The sequence below is a fragment of the Petromyzon marinus genome, chromosome 3, assembly GCF_048934315.1.
Source record: "Petromyzon marinus isolate PM22_M1 ecotype Great Lakes invasive population chromosome 3, UKy_Petmar_22M1.pri1.0, whole genome shotgun sequence".
NCBI lineage: Eukaryota > Metazoa > Chordata > Hyperoartia > Petromyzontiformes > Petromyzontidae > Petromyzon > Petromyzon marinus.
In genome coordinates this window covers 978018-998158 of record NC_133669.1, presented here as the reverse complement: position 1 = coordinate 998158, position 20141 = coordinate 978018, and the positions used below count along the sequence as shown (strand labels likewise).

The 20141-nt window shown below is 52.3% G+C and overlaps 1 protein-coding gene and 1 long non-coding RNA gene across 2 annotated transcripts; one reads left to right on the top strand and one right to left on the bottom strand.

Annotated features, from left to right (window-relative positions):
- Nucleotides 1-6834, top strand: PXMP4 (peroxisomal membrane protein 4). The gene is made up of 4 exons (XM_032969476.2): nucleotides 1-595; nucleotides 1945-2007; nucleotides 2821-3022; nucleotides 3827-6834. Exons 1-4 carry the CDS (start codon nucleotides 483-485, stop codon nucleotides 4079-4081), a joined length of 633 nt encoding a protein of 210 aa, XP_032825367.2. The 5' UTR covers nucleotides 1-482; the 3' UTR covers nucleotides 4082-6834.
- An 11645-nt stretch (nucleotides 6835-18479) lies between these two features.
- LOC142930089 (uncharacterized) lies at nucleotides 18480-19993 on the bottom strand. Its single transcript, XR_012946053.1, has 2 exons — nucleotides 19892-19993; nucleotides 18480-19789 (listed from the first exon to the last, which is right to left on the bottom strand). It is a non-coding gene; the product is annotated as an uncharacterized LOC142930089 (long non-coding RNA).
- Between the last annotated feature and the right edge of the window lie 148 nt (nucleotides 19994-20141).

The window sequence follows — 20141 nt, the reverse complement described above, 5'->3', positions numbered from 1 at the left end:
AATATGTTTAGCATACTTCCTGAAATGCAACAAACTTGAAATTTGGCATGTGGGTAGCTTCTAGACTACACAATGCAAAAAGTATAAAAATAGACTTTGTATTTTTTTTTGGGGGGGGGGCGCAATAATGGATATATGTTGCACGGAAAGTGAGTGGTGACGTCACATCTGTGATGTCACCTGCATGCGGCAGCGTCACGCAGTGTGCCTGCTGACGTCACGCATCCCCCCCCCCAACCCTCCGCGTAGGCCGTGTATTAATCCAAGAACCCAAGTCCCGGGCGACGCCGGGTAGTAAAGCGAGTGTATAATATAGCTCAGTGGGCTTTACCTGGTGATGAATGTCCGTGCAGCCTCTTTAAAGGTAAATCCTCTCTGACCTGACATGGGCTGTCCCTCGCCGGAAGTGTCGGGCTGCTGCCCCCCCCCCCCCGCTATCGGTGCAGAAGGAAGTGACGTCACGCGCGCACACTCACGCCGCCATGGTGGTGCCGGCGGCCCCCCGCGAGCTCCTGCTGCTGCTGAACCGCCTCCTGGCGCAGAGGCGCCTCCAGCCTGCGCTCGCCGCTCTCAAGGGGCTACGCAATGGAGCCGTGTGAGTGCCGCACGCCGCTTGCATTCCTCCTCCTTGCTGCTGCTGGTGCTGCTCAGGAGGGTAGCCGGCTAGGGCCCACTGCAGTTCTCGAGGACGCTGTGAAGGCGAAGGTGAATGAGAGGTGGGGCGCTGCTGCTGCTGCACTTTTGCAGCCCGCGGGCCAAATGCTGCCCGCGACTACCGTCAACACGAACCAAAGGGGCCTCCAGCTAGTAACAATACACTTTTTTGTTTTACCAGGGCAAGCCCACTGAGCTATATAGAGCTCTTTTTTTCAGATGCGACTTGGCGATCTCAAATGACAGCTCAACGTAGTGGCTTATCCCCACGTGGACATTTATAGCGGCAGACAAAAACTGTACTCTAAACGCGTGATGTTGATTCTGAATGGGGAGGGGAAAAAACGGAGAACTCGGAGAAAAATCCACGCGATGACCACGGAGCGAGAGACATGCAAACTTCAAATATAGAGCAGCAGGCGTCGGGGTCTGGATCAAACCCACGACCTCCTGCACAGCAGGCGAGGGAGGTAACATCCCGTGTGAGTGCGGGAGGCTGGATAAATGCGATTATTAGGCGCGGGTCGGGGTAGGCAATTTGTCTCGGCGTCACGGTCCAAATTGACTAAATTTGTAAAAAAAAAATACCCAAAATGTAATATCTCACTCGATTGTATAAGACAGCGCGTGTTGCTGCCCCCTACTGCAGAAACCTGGCAGGACCCTTCTGAAAGAGTCCGAGACTCGAGGACGTTTTCATTGCTACACAAAGTGGTGGTTGAGCAGTAGCGCATTCATCTCTTGGTAATAGCTGCACTTACCAGGGTGGTTAAGTATGCTCCAACAGCTATCATAACCGGCATGGCATGTGAAGCTTTCAACCAGCGCATTTTAAGTGGTGTGCTGAAAAGTTAAAGTTTGGGGGTAGGATAGCCGTAAGGGTAGACTTGGGTGGGAAGGTTCTGCCAGGGTAAGGGCAACGATTAGGAGTAGGGATACATTAGTTAAGGGTAAGGGAATAATCCCTGATATTGGCAGGGCAATGGTAATGGCCACTGCATTGGTAGGGCAAGCACATGGTCAGGGAATTGTATTCTTTATTCAACCAAGAGCGTTAAATACGCCCATTAAGAGACAAACAACTATTAGTAGTTTTCTATAACATTTTGTGTGCAAGCAGATGTGATGGAACTCCCATTGTTTATATTACCAATTTCAGCAGGCTTGTGGTTCGTTGGCTCTGCTGCGAGATGCACAGTGCCGTGTTTACGACGTGCGGCGACGGTCACACGATTGTCATAATGCGTCGGACGTTGTGAACTTCCTTGTGGCTTCTGCGAACGGGCGCAGGTACGGAGCGAAGATCCGGGCGCCGCACGCGCTGGTCATGACCTTTCTCTTTCGGACCGGCAGGTGACGGCAAAGATCGATCGCACCGTCACAGCGGCCACGTCGGTCTCACGCACGCCGCCATCGGCACCGTCACCGCGCTCCCACGCTTGTCCGCGTCAAAGATTCGTTGCTGCACACCGCCATGACCGATTCAGCCGGAACGCACCGCACCTAATCAGATTCGCAGAAGCTAAGCAGGTTTGAGCCTGGAAAACGCTTGGATGGGTTACCACCATGCATACAAAAAAAAACTAGCTGCTTTAGGCCACGTTTTCTTCAGAGGGCAGTGCGATAAAAGCCATTGTTGTACTGTACTATGCTGAAACGTCTCTGCTTCCCACCATCACGAATGCACACTGTCCAGTGTGGTGAGGTATAGCGAAATATGCCATGATATCTTGCTATGTTTTAAATCTGTATTAATGCAGATCCTGCCGCTGAGTAGAGAATTAACCACTTACAACCCAGCAGGACAAATCTATCCCATAATTATGACCCTCGGGCATGTACCGCGCGCACCGTGGTGCGTGCATGCGTGCGTGGAGCATCGCGGAGCAGTGGCGACCTGATTTCAACTCCCGCTCACAGCCAACATTTGGTGACGGCAATCTGAACCGCTCCTTTGGCTCCCTTAAGGTGTACACAGCCTCAAAAAAGTACCTGGTGCAGCGTGTAAACATCACCACCGGGTAGATAAAGGCAGCCGGGCATGGTTCTTGGCCGCCCACCGCCTAATGTGCCATGCCGGCGTGAATAGGTGCTCTCAAACTGCACTCGTCCCAACGGTCCGTTAAAGGCTATAACGGGGGAATGTCCTTTTTTTTTTGGAACCAGCCTGGAGGAGAAAGTGCGTGCAATCCTGCGAGCGACGTACCAGCACTCGCGGAACCTCGCTTGCTTCGTGCTGCTCTACAAGGGGGCGATGGCTCTGCTGCGCGGGGCGACGGGCGGGCAGAGGAAGAGCGTCCACGCCTTCCTGGCTGCCTCGCTCGGGGGTTGGCTCGTGTTCGGAGAGAACAACCAGGTCAACAGCCAGGTAAGACTGTAGGTCCTGACCAAGCCAGGTGAGACTGTGGCTCCTGCCCCAGCCAGGTGAGACTGGCTCCTGACCCAGCCAGGTGAGACTCTGGCTCCCGCCCCAGCCAGGTGAGACCCAGCCAGGTGAGCCTGGCTCCTGACTCAGCCAGGTGAGCCTGGCTCCTGACTCAGCCAGGTGAGTCTGTGGCTCCCGCCCCAGCCAGGTGAGACTGTGGCTCCTGACACAGCCAGGTGAGACTGTGGCTCCCGCCCCAACCAGGTGAGACTGTGGCTCCTGACACATCCAGGTGAGACTGTGGCTCCTGACTCAGCCAGGTGAGACTGTGGCTCCCGCCCCAACCAGGTGAGACTGTGGCTCCTGACACAGCCAGGTGAGACTGTGGCTCCTGACTCAGCCAGGTGAGACTGTGGCTCCCGACCCAGCCAGGCGAGACTGGCTCCAGCTCCTTCGGCTCCCACATTCGCCTCTCACTATTCTGCACCCTCGTTGCTCTCGTCCAACGCTTGTGGGTGTCTCGCACAACGCTGCCACTCCCGTGCCTCGCGATGCCACCCCCACCTCTGCCCTTCTGACGCCCGCGTCTCTCCCTCTCACACCCTCACACCCGTGTCTCCATCTCATGCTCGTATCTCCTGTCACTTCTCACCATCCCACACCACTGGCTCCCCATCACCCCCACGTCCTTCATGTCTCCACTGCCCGCATGCACGTACGTACGTACGTATCCACCACTCCACTAACCCCATGCACACATACAAACGCGCATCTTTCTCTCCCCCGTGCCCACATGCGCGTACCCAGATCAACATGTACCTGCTGTCGCGGGTGCTGTTTGCGGCGGCGCGCGTGGGCTCGGAGAAGGGCTGGCTCCCCACACCAGCACGTGACCCCTTCCCGCTGTTCGCGGCCCTTGTGTGGGGCAGCGTGCTGTGGCTGTTCGAACACCAGCGCCACACACTGCAGCCCTCGCTTCAGTCCTCCATGACCTACCTGTACCGCGACAGCGATCACTGGACCGACCTCACCGACTTCCTCATCTACAACAAGCGTCCATGATTGTTGACGAGCGGCTCGCCAGGCTCCGCTCCCTCCCCCCTCCTCCACTGGCATCTCCGGCGCTGAGCCGTGCAATACCAAGCCAGTGGTACCCAATAATGGTCCGCCAGGAACTACTGTGGTCCGCACGTGTTGCTGATGTGATCTTTTTAGTCAGAAAACACTGATAGCTCTTTTTTAGAAGCGACCCGGCCACAAATAATAGATCAACGAAGTGACTTATCATAATGTGGAAATTTATCACAGCCAAATATTCTAAAAGCACATTGATTCTAAATGTGGAGGGAAAAACTAGAGGACCTGGAGAGAAACCCAAGTGACCACAAGGAGAACATTAAAACTCCAAATATACAGCAGCAGGTGTCAGGCTCGGGATCGAATCCACGACCTCCTGCATGGCAGGCGAGGTAGTTAACATCTCACCAGCAGGGTTTCCCAGACTCCAGTCCTCATGCCTGTCCGTGGTCTTTTAATATCTACCAATCTTCGTTCGAATGCACTTAAGGTTGTTACTACTCGCTGCATCCGACTTATGATTGTAACCCGTCCCACGTGGTGCGAGAGTGTGCCGATTCAAATCGAGATCCTGCATGTGGAGATGGCGTGCGCTGTTTACCAACGCCGCGTCTGCTGTGGCAGTGCAGAACACAGGTGGTATATCTGTCATCTCACTCGGCTAACCCCTAACGCTTATGCCTGTTGCAAGACTTGCAAGCGAGAGGCTTCGATGCTCCACTTGGCCTCAAAGTGTACCTAGCCTGGCACAAGTGCCGTGGTGATGTCACCACCATTTAGTGGCGAATGTCGGTTGTCGTTACTTACTGATTATTAGGCACGTGCAGCTGGAAACAACTTGATTTGAATTGCTGCAGAGATTGATCACCATTAAAAGACAGGCTGTGGACTTGGTTTAGGAAACCCTGTGACACAGCGCTTGTATTTTGTTCCATGTGATGTTCCATGCCCTTGCACCACGTGGTCACACCACCAGTGTAGCACTTCTCGTGATGCCAATCACGGCACGACCATGCGCCATTGTCTCGGCCAGGATCGTGCTCATGTCGTGTCATGTTCGTGTCGTCCCCGACCTGCGCCAGAACGGTGATCCGTAAAAAACCTGCTTTGTTCCGATCAGCTTTGCGGGTCACCCGCGGATACCGGTGGGTACCCGACCCGATGCAGTACTCGTCTGTGCCATGCCATACAACTAAAGCCATCTGGCTAAAGCCTTCCCTACCACAGTAATGCCATCACTGCCTCGCGTGGCATTCACACCACCCCGGCACTGTCACCCAGACGCTGTCACGCGCAGCCACATGCGCGTTAGTTGTGACTCTTAACTACATATTTTACATTACAGTAGCAGCAGCGACATTGCCAGTTTTTTTCTTCTGACGTGAAGTTAAAGGAGCAGCCTTGCAATTGCTTGCTCAGGCCGCTGCGGGCGGAAGGATTTCTATTCGAGGGAGCTCGAGAGAGCCTCCTTTAGAGTATTTGGCCTACTCTTCCATGCTGGCCAAATGCAAATTCCTTATTGGAAGCAAAAAGGTAATGACCTGATATGTAATTACATTATCAGGTGGTAATCTTAACTGTTCTCAAAAACTAATTCTGCTTTTCACTAAGGAATTTTGTTATAAAATTGTCTGCTGAAGGTTGTTTTCCTACATGGGTTAATGCAAGTTAGGTCTTGACCTTTGGGATAGAGATTATTTTGTGCAACCTCTCCTGATCGTTTGATGTAATAATTCACCATAGCACCTGCACATGAATTTATTTAATAGCGCCGTATAAATACTGCACTCTGTTAGAATCCAGTTGTACGATTGACAACATTGATGCCACCGGTTGCACGGCGGGCGGGAATGCACGAAGCAGCATGTGTCGCAAGTACGCAAATATCCTGAGCTGTGACACCATCGAGAAGACACACTGCATGTTTAGATACATTTTCACTTTACAAAGATTTACAGTTGGGGGCCAATCTAATTGGTGGCCAAAGGGGAGCTTCCGTGGGGAGAGTTTAAACACACTGCATGTTTAGATACATTTTCACTTTACAAAGATTTACAGTTGGGGGCCAATCTAATTGGTGGCCAAAGGGGAGCTTCCGTGGGGAGAGTTTAATTATTGCGTTAGGCTGTGTTTAACGGGGCTGGATTATGGATGCGCTGGGCCGTCTCGTTTTGTTTATTTTCGCGTTAGTAATTTTAATGTTGAAAAAGCACTTAAAACATGTGATTCACTGAAATGTGAAATTTTCCTTTCGTGACGTCTTCACAGGAACTAAATCAATACGAACACGCGGGCGTCGTAGTGCTAACACTGGGAAGCAGAGTCCCAAAGCACTCCACCACCATGCTGCGCCACACAACAACATCGGTTGCCTTACAACGTTTTAGCGACGGGTTGAGAACTTCGTTAATTTTGGTTGATATGTTCATAGCGGTGAACATTGTAATTGTTCTAAAAATAATATATTTAATTTATGCAGTCATTTTATAATTATTCTCATGTTAGATAGTAATGTACAATAACACGTTTTTGTTCACACTATTCAGCCATTTCAGAGAATGTAATTGTTCCGTGTTGGGCTAACCTGGTGTGATCGCAATCACCTAACCTGGTGTGCCCGCATTCACACGTTATTGCGGATCTTTGACACCAGGGGGCGACGTTGCCACATCAGGCATCTGATGAACTTGCAGCTTCTGTAATGAAGTCATTAAATAAATTATGATCTTGCTAAACTCGTCACTAGCCCAGTGTTCGCTGCTGACCTCTGAACCTGCTGTTCTCCACGACCCTTCCACATCTACTACTCATCGTAGAGCTTATTTGCCGGGTCACTCTTAACGATTATCGATCAATCGGATAACATGAAAATAGCTGGGCAATGAAGTCTCCTTTAATTTACCACGTGTGGCACTGGATGAGGTGATGGGTGAGGGTTGGTGACTCCATCTGCATAACCAGGCACGCCATGCTGGGCGTGGCTTGTGGGGGTTTCCTGCCTTCGAGAGCCAGGATGTGGCGGCGGTCGCCCAATTAAAGGCGGCTCGACTAATTGACTACAAAAAAGTGGCTTATTCAGTTGTTGCTTCCATTCTCGTGACTCACAGCTTCTACGCTTGCTACGAAAATGCCTCCCTGGATCAGGAGTGAAAATACCACATTTTAAAGATCGCATATTCCCACATCTGCTGTTTGTAAAGGGCAACCTTGTTGCTTCAAGCGCCCTTCGCCCCCTTGCAGCCGTGACTGCACGAGGGCTGTACAAACTCGCCCTCTAGACTTTACCGTCCAAGGCTGTCTTCCTTCATTGCTCCATCTCGGCGAACGTCTCGCACACGGAGCCTGCCCTCCTGTGCACGCTTTGCTGGAAGTGCGTGCGGCCCTGCCGGTGGTACTCCCCGAGTGCTGGCAAAGTGGAGCGTGGCGAATTCCCGCCTCTCGGATCGCTGCGCGCGTATTCATGAAGAATGCCCTTGATACCCAAAAGTAATGATCCCCTTTAGTTGCCCCGGGAAAGTTTCGCTGAGGTTCAATACCTTTTTTATCAGGAGGGGTCCTGCTACATTGAGATGTTTGGGCGATTCCGTTGTTGAGTGTCTGGCTTCAAGTGCAGAGCAGGACTTCTCACGCGAAATTCTCGCTCAGAGTAGGGATTATCAACATAAGACACTACCACGAGAGAGTAAGGTATTCCTTGTCCATCATAACCCTGTATCATTGCACCCTATATTCCCGTAACCCTATCAACAGGTTTATAAAATGCATGGATGGACTCGGCGCTGTTGTCGGTGGTTTTCGTAGCGTGAGGGCATCAATTAGGCGAAATGGATGCAGCGGTGCCACGATAATTCCCGGAACGGAGTTCTGAACCATTCCAGCCGAGAGTGAGCACCGTGTTGGGGAGAAACCAAAAGCACTCCGGGAAAACTCCACACATCGAATCATCACTCAAAGCTCCGCACAGATGGATGTATTTATCCATTGTTGTACTGCCACCTCGCGGCCCAGAGCCTGCAACACCTGCAGGTCCATCCAGGCAGTGTCCCATGCAAGTCCTCTACTGACGAGGCTCAAATTAGGTGCTGCTGCGCGGGGGTGTTGCTCTGTCTTAGCCGCGACTGCTGCTGCTGCACAAGCCAACCTGGTCTTCAGCAAGCGGTCTGTACACCAGAGTCTCGGTCTGCACACCAGAGTCTCGGTCTGTGAGCATCGCAACTTTACTCACGGGTGACGCTCACCGCCATTCCTGTCACATCCCCACGCACAATGCGGTGGTTGCCTTTGCGGAATGGCGTGGGACGAGGCACCCCCCCCCCCGTGGCGTCGCCCCCATCCCCCCCCCGTGCGCAGGACGCGTTAATACAACAGGGATGTGTGCCGTTAATTGGAACAATCGCTCTCTTATGTGGTGGAAAAATAACACGGGCGCTAGCTGTTTCCAGCACATCAAGTGGGAAGGAGCGCGTGTAAGACTCGCGACCCTCTTCGCACACACGGCTGTCGTACGCACGAGTTATTATCTAGAGAATTACTACTTTTTAAGAAGGTTCCGTGCCTCGCTTTTCTTCGTGGGAGTGCAAAAAATTAAAGCACATAGCTTGAAACTTCGGAATGCATTGAAATTATGACGTCTGTTACAAGGCGTATAGTTTTACGATTTGCTGATGACCCCATCTCGTCGGATCACGGAACATCCCAACCTGGAGATCGCTGGGATGAGCGACCACAGCGCAAGCCACCCGTTTTGATATTGTGGGTCTCATCAGCTGTTTTGTGACCAGATTTTATGGGCAGTTGCCATCCATTCCCGCTAAGGGACCCCATTGTCACTCACCACGTTGCATTGCTTTTCTCTCGCCATCAATATTTGTTCCCTGTACTGTGTATGAATGCAATCTTTTATTTATTGACGCTTTATGATTTGATATATTTTACCCTCGCTGATGGTTAGAGGCAATTTGGACGCACGTTAAATATGTGTGTACCGAGCAGAAAACGCGCCGAGTAGCTTTACGACGCCGTTGGAGTAAGGCCCTCTCCTCGAGTAACGCCCCGCAGTGCCAAACCTCGTCAGCGTGAAATTGCACTTAATGCGTAACGCGCGCTCCTTTTAAATCATTCGCCTTTCGTCATTTCCGTCCAACGTGATAGTCGAGAGGCCGCGTAGACATAATCGTAGAGCAGGAAGTGGATATCACAGCACTACCTCTGAGATCCCTTCAAGTGACACCTCGTGCACACAGTATAGGGCAGCACTTTCCCACCTGCTCTGCACATGAGAGTAATAATGTTTGTCGCATGACAGCCAAACCGATACTTTAATTTTCAGAGCTGAAATATTGCCAAATTAGGTGAAGAACCCAGGTTTTTTTTATGTGACGCTATATTTGTACACTCATTGGTGATCGGGCTGAGACCATCAACCCACACTACACTTGGGGGACCAGGTTCAATCCACGACCATTGAGCAGTAAACCCCAGATTGGAACCCAGCGGCGACTGCTCACCCCGCCACCACGACGCTCTCGCAAGCCAGCGTCGTGAATCTTTGGGATATGTGGCCTCTGTGCCTCTGTGTCTCCGTTCTACACACGTACAGGTGATAACACCCCACGTGCTGTGAAGGTGATACTATCGCTCGGGTAATCGTGGTGTCGTTTTACAGTCGATGCCACACACGTGCCCCAGGCCCGCGCGGCCGCGCTGTGCCGTGCATATCAACTGGGGCACGTATCGATTTGCCTCGTTCACGAGTCAATGAATTGCCACACTTCACGGTCACGATTTAATTCAATAATTAATTACGTGACTACCGTATAGGAGCTAATATTGAATATGTGTTTTGCATTGTGGTGAATGTAAGCAGCCTCTATTGGCTGCTGGATTGAACTGCACCTCCAATGAGCACAGTGGGCTACGTACGGTGCGAAAGAAGTTCAAAATGCAGTACATACATTCGAATGGATTATAAATCAATGCTTAGATGCGTGATTTTAAGTGTGCATCATAAGAATAATTTTAATTGATCCGTGTTTGCGTTGTAAGGTGTCGATTATGGCGTTCTGAGATCCATCATTCTTTATTGAGACTGCAGGAAATCCGATGAAGCTCTTTTCACAGATGTCCGGTATGGGGCGAGTAAGCAAGTTACAACAGCAAACAATACAAACACGATAGGATTGCAAGTCACACAATTCCGATATATCAAGCTTGAGAAAGGCAACTGCCAGCAGTAGCCCTTCAATAGAATGGCACATTAACATTGTTACTATTCACTCGTGCTAAAAGTGCTAGACAAACATGCATTCATATCGAGCCCATGTAGAGGGTATTTGGCCTACTCTTCCACAACGAGCAGACATGCTGGGTGGACACAGTCCGGGGTTAATAAACCCGCCCCCATTGTTTAATCTGCCGCGCCGGGAGATGGAATAGAAACCGGCGCCCTTAGGGTCGAGAGTCCAAAACCCTTGGGGTGAAACCCTCTGGAGACTTCTCCTCTCGGTAATTGATGGACGTTATCACCCTCACGCCAGCATTGTAAACTGGCAGCTCTGGACCATAACAATGGACCGTTGTGTTGCGAGGCCCAAGTTTAACACGAGGCATGGCAGCAGCCTCGGCCTCAAATGCGTACCTGGAGCGGTGCGTAAACACCGCACCAGGTACGCATCGCCACTCGGGAGACAAAGGCGGCCGGGCGTGGTGCTGGCCACCGACCCTTGTGCCTTAATAGGTGCTCGCTAACAGCACTTGCCCCAACAAGTCTGTTAAGGCTATCACCACGCGTACACACACACACCACATGTACACACACAAAAACAAAGATCCCCCGTGTAGCCTTAACAGACTAGGGGCAAGTGCTGTTCGCGAGCACCTATGAAGGCCGAGGGGGTGGGTGGCCAACACCACGCCCGCCTGCCTTTGTCTCCCTAGTGGCGATGTTTACACACCGCACCAGGTACTCGTTTGAGGCTGAGTCGACCTAGAGGAGGCCCAGGACCAGCTCAGATAATCGTCACTGGTGTTGCTCCGTGAGCGGGAATCGAGCCCGGGTCGCCAGGTTCATAGCGCAGCGAAGCGCTAACCGCTACACTACCGCTTCCCACACACCCCATGTACACACATGTACACACACCACATGTACACACACACCCCATGTACACACACACCACATGCACACCCACACCACATGTACACACACACACCACATGGACACACACACCACATGTACACACACACCCCATGTACACACACCACATGTACACACACACCCCATGTACACACACACCCCATGTACACACACCACATGTACACACACCCCATGTACACACACCACATGTACACACACCACATGTACACACACACCCCACATGCCGCCCTTGCTAAACACAGCCCCGCACGGGTGAGGGAGGCTGCCTCTGGTAGGTCCGTTGGCCGTATCGCGTTGTTTTTAGCCGCCGTGGGCCATAAATGGCTTGGTGATGTGGTGGCGGTGTGAGCTGGGAGCGAGGGGAGCGGCGGTGGGGAGGTCGGGTGCCTGAGGGCGAGTGGGGTGAGTGGGCGGTGGGTGGGGTGTGGATGAGTGGGTCTTGTGTGGGTGAGTGCGGTGTGGGTGAGTGGGGTGTGGGTGAGTGGGTGGGGTGTGGGTGGGTGAGTGCGGCGTGGGTGGGGTGTGGGTGAGTGTGGTGTGTGGTGTGGGTGAGTGTGGTGTGGGTGAGTGTGGGTGGGTGTTGTGTGGGTGAGTGGGGTGTGGGTGGGGTTTGGGTGGGTGGGTTTTGGGTGGGTGGGTGTTGTGTGGGTGGGTGTAAGATTGGCGCCTCTCTTCCCGCCTCTTGAAAATGTCACCTCCGTGGGTTTTTTTTATTTTCACGAAACATTGACAAACAGGAAACCGCCCCTCGTCAAAGCAAACAGCGCCATTCATGCCGATGAATCTTTCGCGGCGGAGAGGGATCGTTTTACCTCGCGACCAGCTCCTGCTGTGTGCCCACGAGTTTCCTCGCCCTGCCGTTCGACAGCTTCTATGGAGATGAATTCGACGGCGACGAACCGCGAACTCGGAGAACACAACGGGAGAGGAGATATCGTGCATATCTCTCGCCGGCACATGGAGAGCCTTCATCCAGCAGTGTACAGATCAGGGCTGACAATGATGACGGTTGTGTGTGTACACGTATTTATAGGCACACAAGTACTCAAAACCTTTGTTTTTAAAGAACGATGTTTCCATTGTAATGGCAAACTGATGTTGGAGCCTCGTCAGAATGTGTTCGGAAAGTCGCAGGCGACTTCATTGCAGGGGACGCACGACACTCCCTTAGGTGGCGAGTTCACATCCAGCCTGGGGGTTGACTCAGCCCATCATCCCTCCTGGGCTGATAGAGTGGGCACCAATTTGAGACGAAGTCAACAGCGGTTGCCCTATGGAGATAATGACCCCTGCCATGGGAATGTGCAGTTTCCTTCACTGGCTCAGCGCTGTTAACAGGCAGTGAGCGCCGTCTAAACAATGCTCACTTGAGCAGGAACTCACTTTTGACTTTGCATTGACAAATAAACGTGCACGTGTGTGTGTGTGTGCGCACTTGACAGCCCACTACGATGCAAAGTAATTTTTCCAGCATTGTTGATGAATGAGCCATACACAAGCCCAATGTCCCCCCCTCCTCCTCATCTCTTCCTCCTCCCACACAAACGCACGCACCTGCACGCACCTACGCGCACACCGGCAGAGTGTTTGTTCTGCGCCGTTTGAAGCGGCCGTCCCCACACGCACTGGGCCGGGCTGCCAGCACAAAGAGTGGCGGGCGAGCAAAAGAAGGCGGGTGGGGAGGGGGGTTGGACCCGGCCGGGTAACGGAATGTAACGGCGTCTGGCTCCTGGGCAAACACTGGCAGGGTGAACCACGCGGCGGCCAGACTGGTCTTTGCACTGCAGCTCTCGGTCCCATGTATTATTACGCTCATGCTAAATGCATTGAATTGTGAGAATGTTTTAAGTGCAGTTTACGCAAATTATGCTACTTTTGGGCTATTGGGGTGAACAAGAAGGCATACATCGGATAAATAAAGATAAACAATACAAACGAGATGCAATATAATCGATTTTTTAAATTTCAATGTGGGATTAGTAGGTGGTAAATAACAGTTACAAAATTAATCTGAGACTAAAACTAATTATATCATACGCGGTACGCTATTTACATTCTGTGCCTGAGCAGCACTGCCAAAGTAGTTCCGTAAATATATATTTTGATTTTGAGCTGTGTTAAGTAATACGATACCTAGGTGATGTCGGTTTGTGTGTGATTATGCACAAGATTTCCCCGAAACACAAAGTGGAGACCTGGTTTGTTTTAATCTCACCACACGACTTCCCGAGCCGATAAGATACCAGCCATGCAAGCAGAAATTCTGGGAAAACAGAGAGGCATTGCAACTTTACTTAAATATAGACAACACTGCAATTATGCACCACCTCTGGCAAACAGAAATTATAATACAGCAACAGAAACCATCACCATTGCAGTTCTCTATTGCCGTCCCTAAAATAAGCCTCGCCGTGGTCTAAAGACGTGGCCTCGCCGTGGTCCAGAGACGTGGCCCTGCCGTGGTCCAGAGACGTGGCCTCGATGTGGTCTAGAGACGTGGCCTCGCCGTGGTCCAGAGACGTGGCCTCGCCGTGGTCTAGAGACGTGGCCCCGCCCTGGTCTAGAGACGTGGCCTCGATGTGGTCTAGAGACGTGGCCTCGCCGTGGTCTAGAGACGTGGCCTCGCCGTGGTCTAGAGACGTAGCCTCGCTGTGGTCTAGAGACGTGGCCTCGCCGTGGTCCAGAGACGTGGCCTCGCCGTGGTCTAGAGACGTGGCCTCGCCGTGGTCCAGAGACGTAGCCTCGCTGTGGTCTAGAGACGTGGCCTCGCCGTGGTCCAGAGACGTGGCCCCGCCGTGGTCTAGAGACGTGACCTCGCCGTGGTCCAGAGACGTAGCCTCGCCGTGGTCTAGAGACGTGGCCTCGCCGTGGTCCAGAGACGTGGCCTCGCCGTGGTCCAGAGACGTAGCCTCGCCGTGGTCCAGAGACGTAGCCTCGCTGTGGTCTAGAGACGTGGCCTCGCCGTGGTCTAGAGACGTGGCCTCGCCGTGGTCTAGAGACGTGGCCTCGCTGTGGTCTAGAGACGTGGCCTCGCCGTGGTCTAGAGACGTGGCCTCGCCGTGGTCCAGAGACGTGGCCTCGCCGTGGTCCAGAGACGTGGCCCTGCCGTGGTCCAGAGACGTGGCCTCGCCGTGGTCCAGAGACGTAGCCTCGCCGTGGTCTAGAGACGTGGCCCCGCCGTGGTCTAGAGACGTGACCTCGCCGTGGTCCAGAGACGTGGCCTCACCGTGGTCCAGAGACGTGGCCCTGCCGTGGTCCAGAGACATGGCCTCGCCGTGGTCTAGAGATGTGGGCTCGCCGTGGTCTAGAGACGTGGCCTCGCCGTGATCCAGAGATGTGGCCCCGCCCTGGTCTAGAGACGTGGCCCCGCTGTGGTCTAGAGACGTGGCCTCGCCGTGGTCCAGAGACGTGGTCCCACCATGGTCTAGAGACGTGGCCTCGCCGTGGTCCGGAGACGTGGCCCCGCCGTGGTCTAGAGATGTGGCCCCGCCGTGGTCTAGAGATGTGGCCTCGCCGTGGTCTAGAGATGTGGCCCGCCGTGGTCTAGAAACATAACCCCGCTGTGGCGAGGGCTCTGCTGCACGACACGCACCGTGCCACATAGTTTTTGCTGTCTCCTGTGTGGCAGAGGTCGAACTTTCTACGGCAACAGCAGCGTTTTCTTTCTGCATGGCCTTCCAGCCAAAGTGCTGAGTAAAATGTGAAATTATAAAAACCGGTGCGGCGCTTACTGTACGCTATTAAACTAACTTTGCTGAGAAAATGCTCTGCTAGAAGGCCGTGCAGCTGATAGGGTGCGTTTAAAAAAAGCTTGTTTTCATTATGGTGAGAAACAAATATGGGAAGGAGGCGTAATTCTTTCTGAATGTATATTTTGTATAAATGTACGATTTTTGCGGGGACTATACAAGTGACAAAATATGCTTGTTGCCTGAATTCCATTGACGTCCAAACGTTCTCCTTGTCACGTGAGAGTCCAGTTTGTGTTCACGGGGTTGATCCGTGTCGACGCGCCGTGCTGTACCTGACCAATTAGCCCAGCTTTGAAGAACTCTACACGACGACCCCCGCTCCCTGGGCCAGCCCCTCAAGGGCTCCCTGCAAGGGCTCTCAGCGATGGAGGGCCAGCTGGGCGCTGCACTCCCAGCCAGGGGGGTGCCGCGTTTTGGCCATGATCGCCGCTTTACAATGCGACAGACGCCAAGCGAGGAGGTGACAGGGTCCCAGATGCCACGGGGGCTACAGGTTTATCTCGAGCGGTCACTGCAGCGGTGCGTGTGTGTGTGACTACACTGGACCCAGTGTGTGTGACCACACTACAATGAGGAGGAGGCTCGTGAAGGAAGTTACTGGGCAGTTGGAGACAGTCGCACACGGAGGGCAGAGGAGCAATGCCCACAACTACGAGCGGAGCGCTGGGCGGCTAAAGCACAGCACAATGGAACAGTAAGGGTTACAGGTGGTGCATCGGCCAGTCATCTCATTTAGTCAACCCATGGAGCCTGCTTGGTCTGTCCCGTGACCTTCTGCCAGTGGGCGTTCGACACTTCACGTGGCCTTAAAGTACACATCGCCTGGCACAAGGGCCGTGGTGACATCACCGCCACTTAGTGGGGAATGGCGGCGGTTGTTGTTGACTTCACTGGACCCGTGTGTGTGTGTGGAGCGGTGGTGCAATGGTTCCCACACCGCAATGCGAACCCAGCAGGCCCAGCTCGATTGCTAAACACGACTAACGTCCATGGAAAGCGCTATTAAAATTATTCCTGAGCCTCCCCTAGGTCAAGTCAGCTTCAAATGGGTACCTCGTGTGATGTGTAGACATCAGCACTGGGGAGACAGAGGTGGCTGGCTGTGGCTCCAGTTACACCACTCTGTTGTGTGCTGTGTCGGCCTTGGCAGGATCTTGCTAACAACACTTTCTACAACGGTCTGAGAGGCTATACAGGGGATTATGGTCTTCGTGCGAGTGAAGGATACTTCTTCTTGGTTCTTTTGGTAAAGTCACGTAGAATGAGAATAAAACAATAAAACAAAATAAGACAATAAAATTCTCACGACGTTTTGGTCACAACCCAAGTGGCCTTCTTCAGGTGAAGAAACAGGTCTATCCAGGAGACAGAGCTTGAATGGACGCTGTCACGCAAGGACCGAGTCTTTTTAAAGCTGTATGGGCGGAGTTGGATGCGTGACAGCGTCCATTCAAGCTCTGTCTCCTGGATAGACCTGTTTCTTCACCTGAAGAAGGCCACTTGGGTTGTGACCGAAACGTCGTGAGAATTGTATTGTCTTATTTTGTTTTATTGTTTTATTCTCATTCTACGTGACTTTACCGAAAGAACCAAGAAGATGGATCCTTGCAGTCACGAAAGCTGTAAATTGAAGGACACTTATTGTCAGAGGAATTTGAAAGTGCAGAGTGATTGAAAACAACTTTTACACCCTCAAGAAAGAGAAGGTGATCCTCAACAGAAATTCACCCAGGTTTTGAATAAAGGATATCGATTACTAATTCCCAAATATTCCAACGAGGGTGTGTTGAGGCAAAAAATTGATCTCGCAATGATTGTGGCACCACACGAGCCACCATTGCGCGCCAGGGCCCTGCCTTTTTATTGGTGGCAAGGTCCCGAAATTCACTGCGCCAGCACCACCGCTCCCACCGCTCATTACGAGTCACGCGTTTCGCGGTGCTAATTAGTTATTCATTACCCCAGTGAAGATACTCGGAGCAACTCGAAACGTCCCGCGAAACATTTGCTCATTCAGCACATCACGGCTCGCCATGAGTGTCTCTCCCTATGCATGTTGAGTATCCATTGCTTCCGTTAAATTGCCTCCACTCCTTCTCTCGGCTGAAACATTCTACCCCCCCCCCCCCTTTCCTTGCTTAAAATAATATATGCAACTAACACCTCCCTTCTTCAAACCATTATAGATGTGTGCGTGCCCATATGCGCCAAGTGACTTGATACATGGTCTATTAAAATGCTTTATAATTGCACATTTTATTGTCGCGAGGTGCCACGAGTTTTAAGACTTTGCCGCGAGATGGTGAAGTAGACCAAGCAGTCGTGCACGCCATTAATACATCCTGGCTGGTGTCTCATTATTATTAAGCGGCTGAAAAGAAAACCAGCAACCTTAATGTCCCCGGGAAGAGTTACAGATTTCCTAAGAAAAGCTTCCTGAACAAGAGCACGGTCCTAGGAAAACAAGCGCAGGTAGCGACCCTCGGTGAAGGCCGAGAGGTGGCATGCAGGCCGGGCGGATTGGTGAGAGGGAAGGCTCTGTCATAGGGGAGGCCCTACTACTGTGCTCGGGGCCCCGCTTAAAGTCAGCCTCACAATCAGAATATTGATTTATACCGGAGGAATCCAATGAGACGTGAAGCTTTTTTTTACAGGGACCCTGTTAATGTGGTTGGGGTCAGAGGTTGCAGGAATCCATGTGAACCTCAGTTCACACCAGCTGCTTCACTGCACCTACCCCATGGGGCCTGCAACGACCGCTCAGATTAAGGCCCCATTACACTGCATATGACTGCGCCCTTGTTACTATGGACAAAAAAAGATATCTGTATATCTGGAAGGTTGTGTCCTGTTACTTATGTCATGTAACCATTGAGATGGGGCCTCTGTAGCCACGTAAATAAAGGCCCTAACACCTTGGAGAAGAGGGTCATGTATCTATGGATGAGGTTGGGGGCCTGTTACTATGGGCAATTAAAGATGAGGCCTTGTTGCTATGGAGAGGGGGGAGGAGCTTGTAACCATGGAAATATTGAACTTGTAACCATGGATACCCTGTAACTATAAGGTTGGGGCCCTGTACTGTAAAAGCGCGATCAGAATACATTTGTCTTTTACTATTTATGCAAAGAGCAGGGCAACACGAGCGTGCGCGGTGACGTCAACGCGCACGCGGCGTGGGGTCGGTGCGAGGGCGCGGTGACGTCAGCGCGTGGCGGGGCGCCGTGCGCGGTGACGTCACCACGCAGGAGACGTGGGCGGGGCCTGGCTGCTATTTCAAGCCTCGCGCGAAACCGGGGCCGAGGCGACGCGGAGAGAGGAGCCGGGCAGGGGAATCAGCGACGGGGGCGGTGGTAGCGACGGAGAGGGCAGCCAGGGCAGGGCAGGGGCAGGGCAGGACGGCGAAGAGCAGCAGCAGCAAGGGACAGAGAGAGGCGAGAGGGCAGGTGGGAGATAGAGAGGGAGACTGAGCCGCACGCACTGAACGTGGCTCCCATCGGCGCAGGCGGCGAGTCGGCCACGTGCTCGGGGTAACACTGACTCGGAGACGTACAGAGAGAGAGAGCGAGAGACGTACAGAGAGAGCGAGAGACGTACAGAGAGAGAGCGAGAGACGTACAGAGAGAGACTCGGGATGATACGTTGAGGTACACAAGGCGACGTACGTTGAGACACTGAGATATACACGAATAGAGATTCTGTGGCGTGCATACAAAGAGGTTAAGATATTATCGACATTAATACACTGAGATATACACTCGGATTCACTAGGATACGTAGACACACGCACAAATATCTCAGAGATAGACGCATACACGGACACTAAGCCTTTGACGGTGAGATGCATCTAGTGGCGGAGTAACACAGACGTCTAAGACGGGCAGACAGCAATATCAGTCGCTGGGAGAGCGACGGAGACCCTGGGACACAACGGAAGAGAGAGTCCCTGAGAGAGAGACGCTTGGGGCACATTCGGACACCAACCGAAAGATTTAAACAGCGACACCACCACCATCACTACTACTACACTCTGGGACATACACTACCACTATACTCTGGGACATACACTACCACTACACTCTGGGACATACACTACCACACATTGGGACAGACACTACCACACACTGGGACAGACACTACTACTACACACATTGAGACAGACACTACTACTACTACACACTGAGACAGACACTACTACACACACTGGGACAGACTCTACTACTACACACTGGGACAGACACTACTACTACACACTGAGACAGACACTACTACACACACTGGGACAGACTCTACTACTACACACTGGGACAGACACTACTACTACACACTGAGACAGACACTACTACACACACTGGGACAGACTCTACTACTACACACTGGGACAGACACTACTACTACACACTGAGACAGACACTGCTACTACACACTGGGACAGACACTACTACTACACACTGGGACAGACACTACTACTACACACTGGGACAGACACTACTACTACACACACTGAGACAGACACTACTACTACACACTGAGACAAACACTACTACTACACACTGAGACAGACACTACCACACTCTGGGACAGATACTACTACACACACTGGGACATATACTACCACACACTGGGACAGACACTACTACTACACACTGAGACAGACACTACTACACACACTGGGACAGACACTACTATTACACACACTGGGACAGACACTGCTACACACACTGAGACAGACACTACTACTACACACTGAGACAGAAACTACTACACACACTGAGACAGACACTACTACTACACACACTGGGACAGACACTACTACTACACACTGGGACAGACACTACTACACACACTGAGACAGACACTACTACTACACACTGAGACAGAAACTACTACACACACTGAGACAGACACTACTACACACACTGAGACAGACACTACTACACACACTGGGACAGACAGGACTACCATACGTAGAGCTGCAGAGACAACGCGATAGGGAGAGACGCGCTCTGAGACGTAACGATAAGTCGGACGGACAGCGCAGAGAGACTCGCACAGGTGTGGGCCTAGGCCACTCAACAGGGGGGAGGCGGCTTGAGCAGCAGCAACAAACAACGTTGGTGGTGGTGGGAGACGCGGGGAG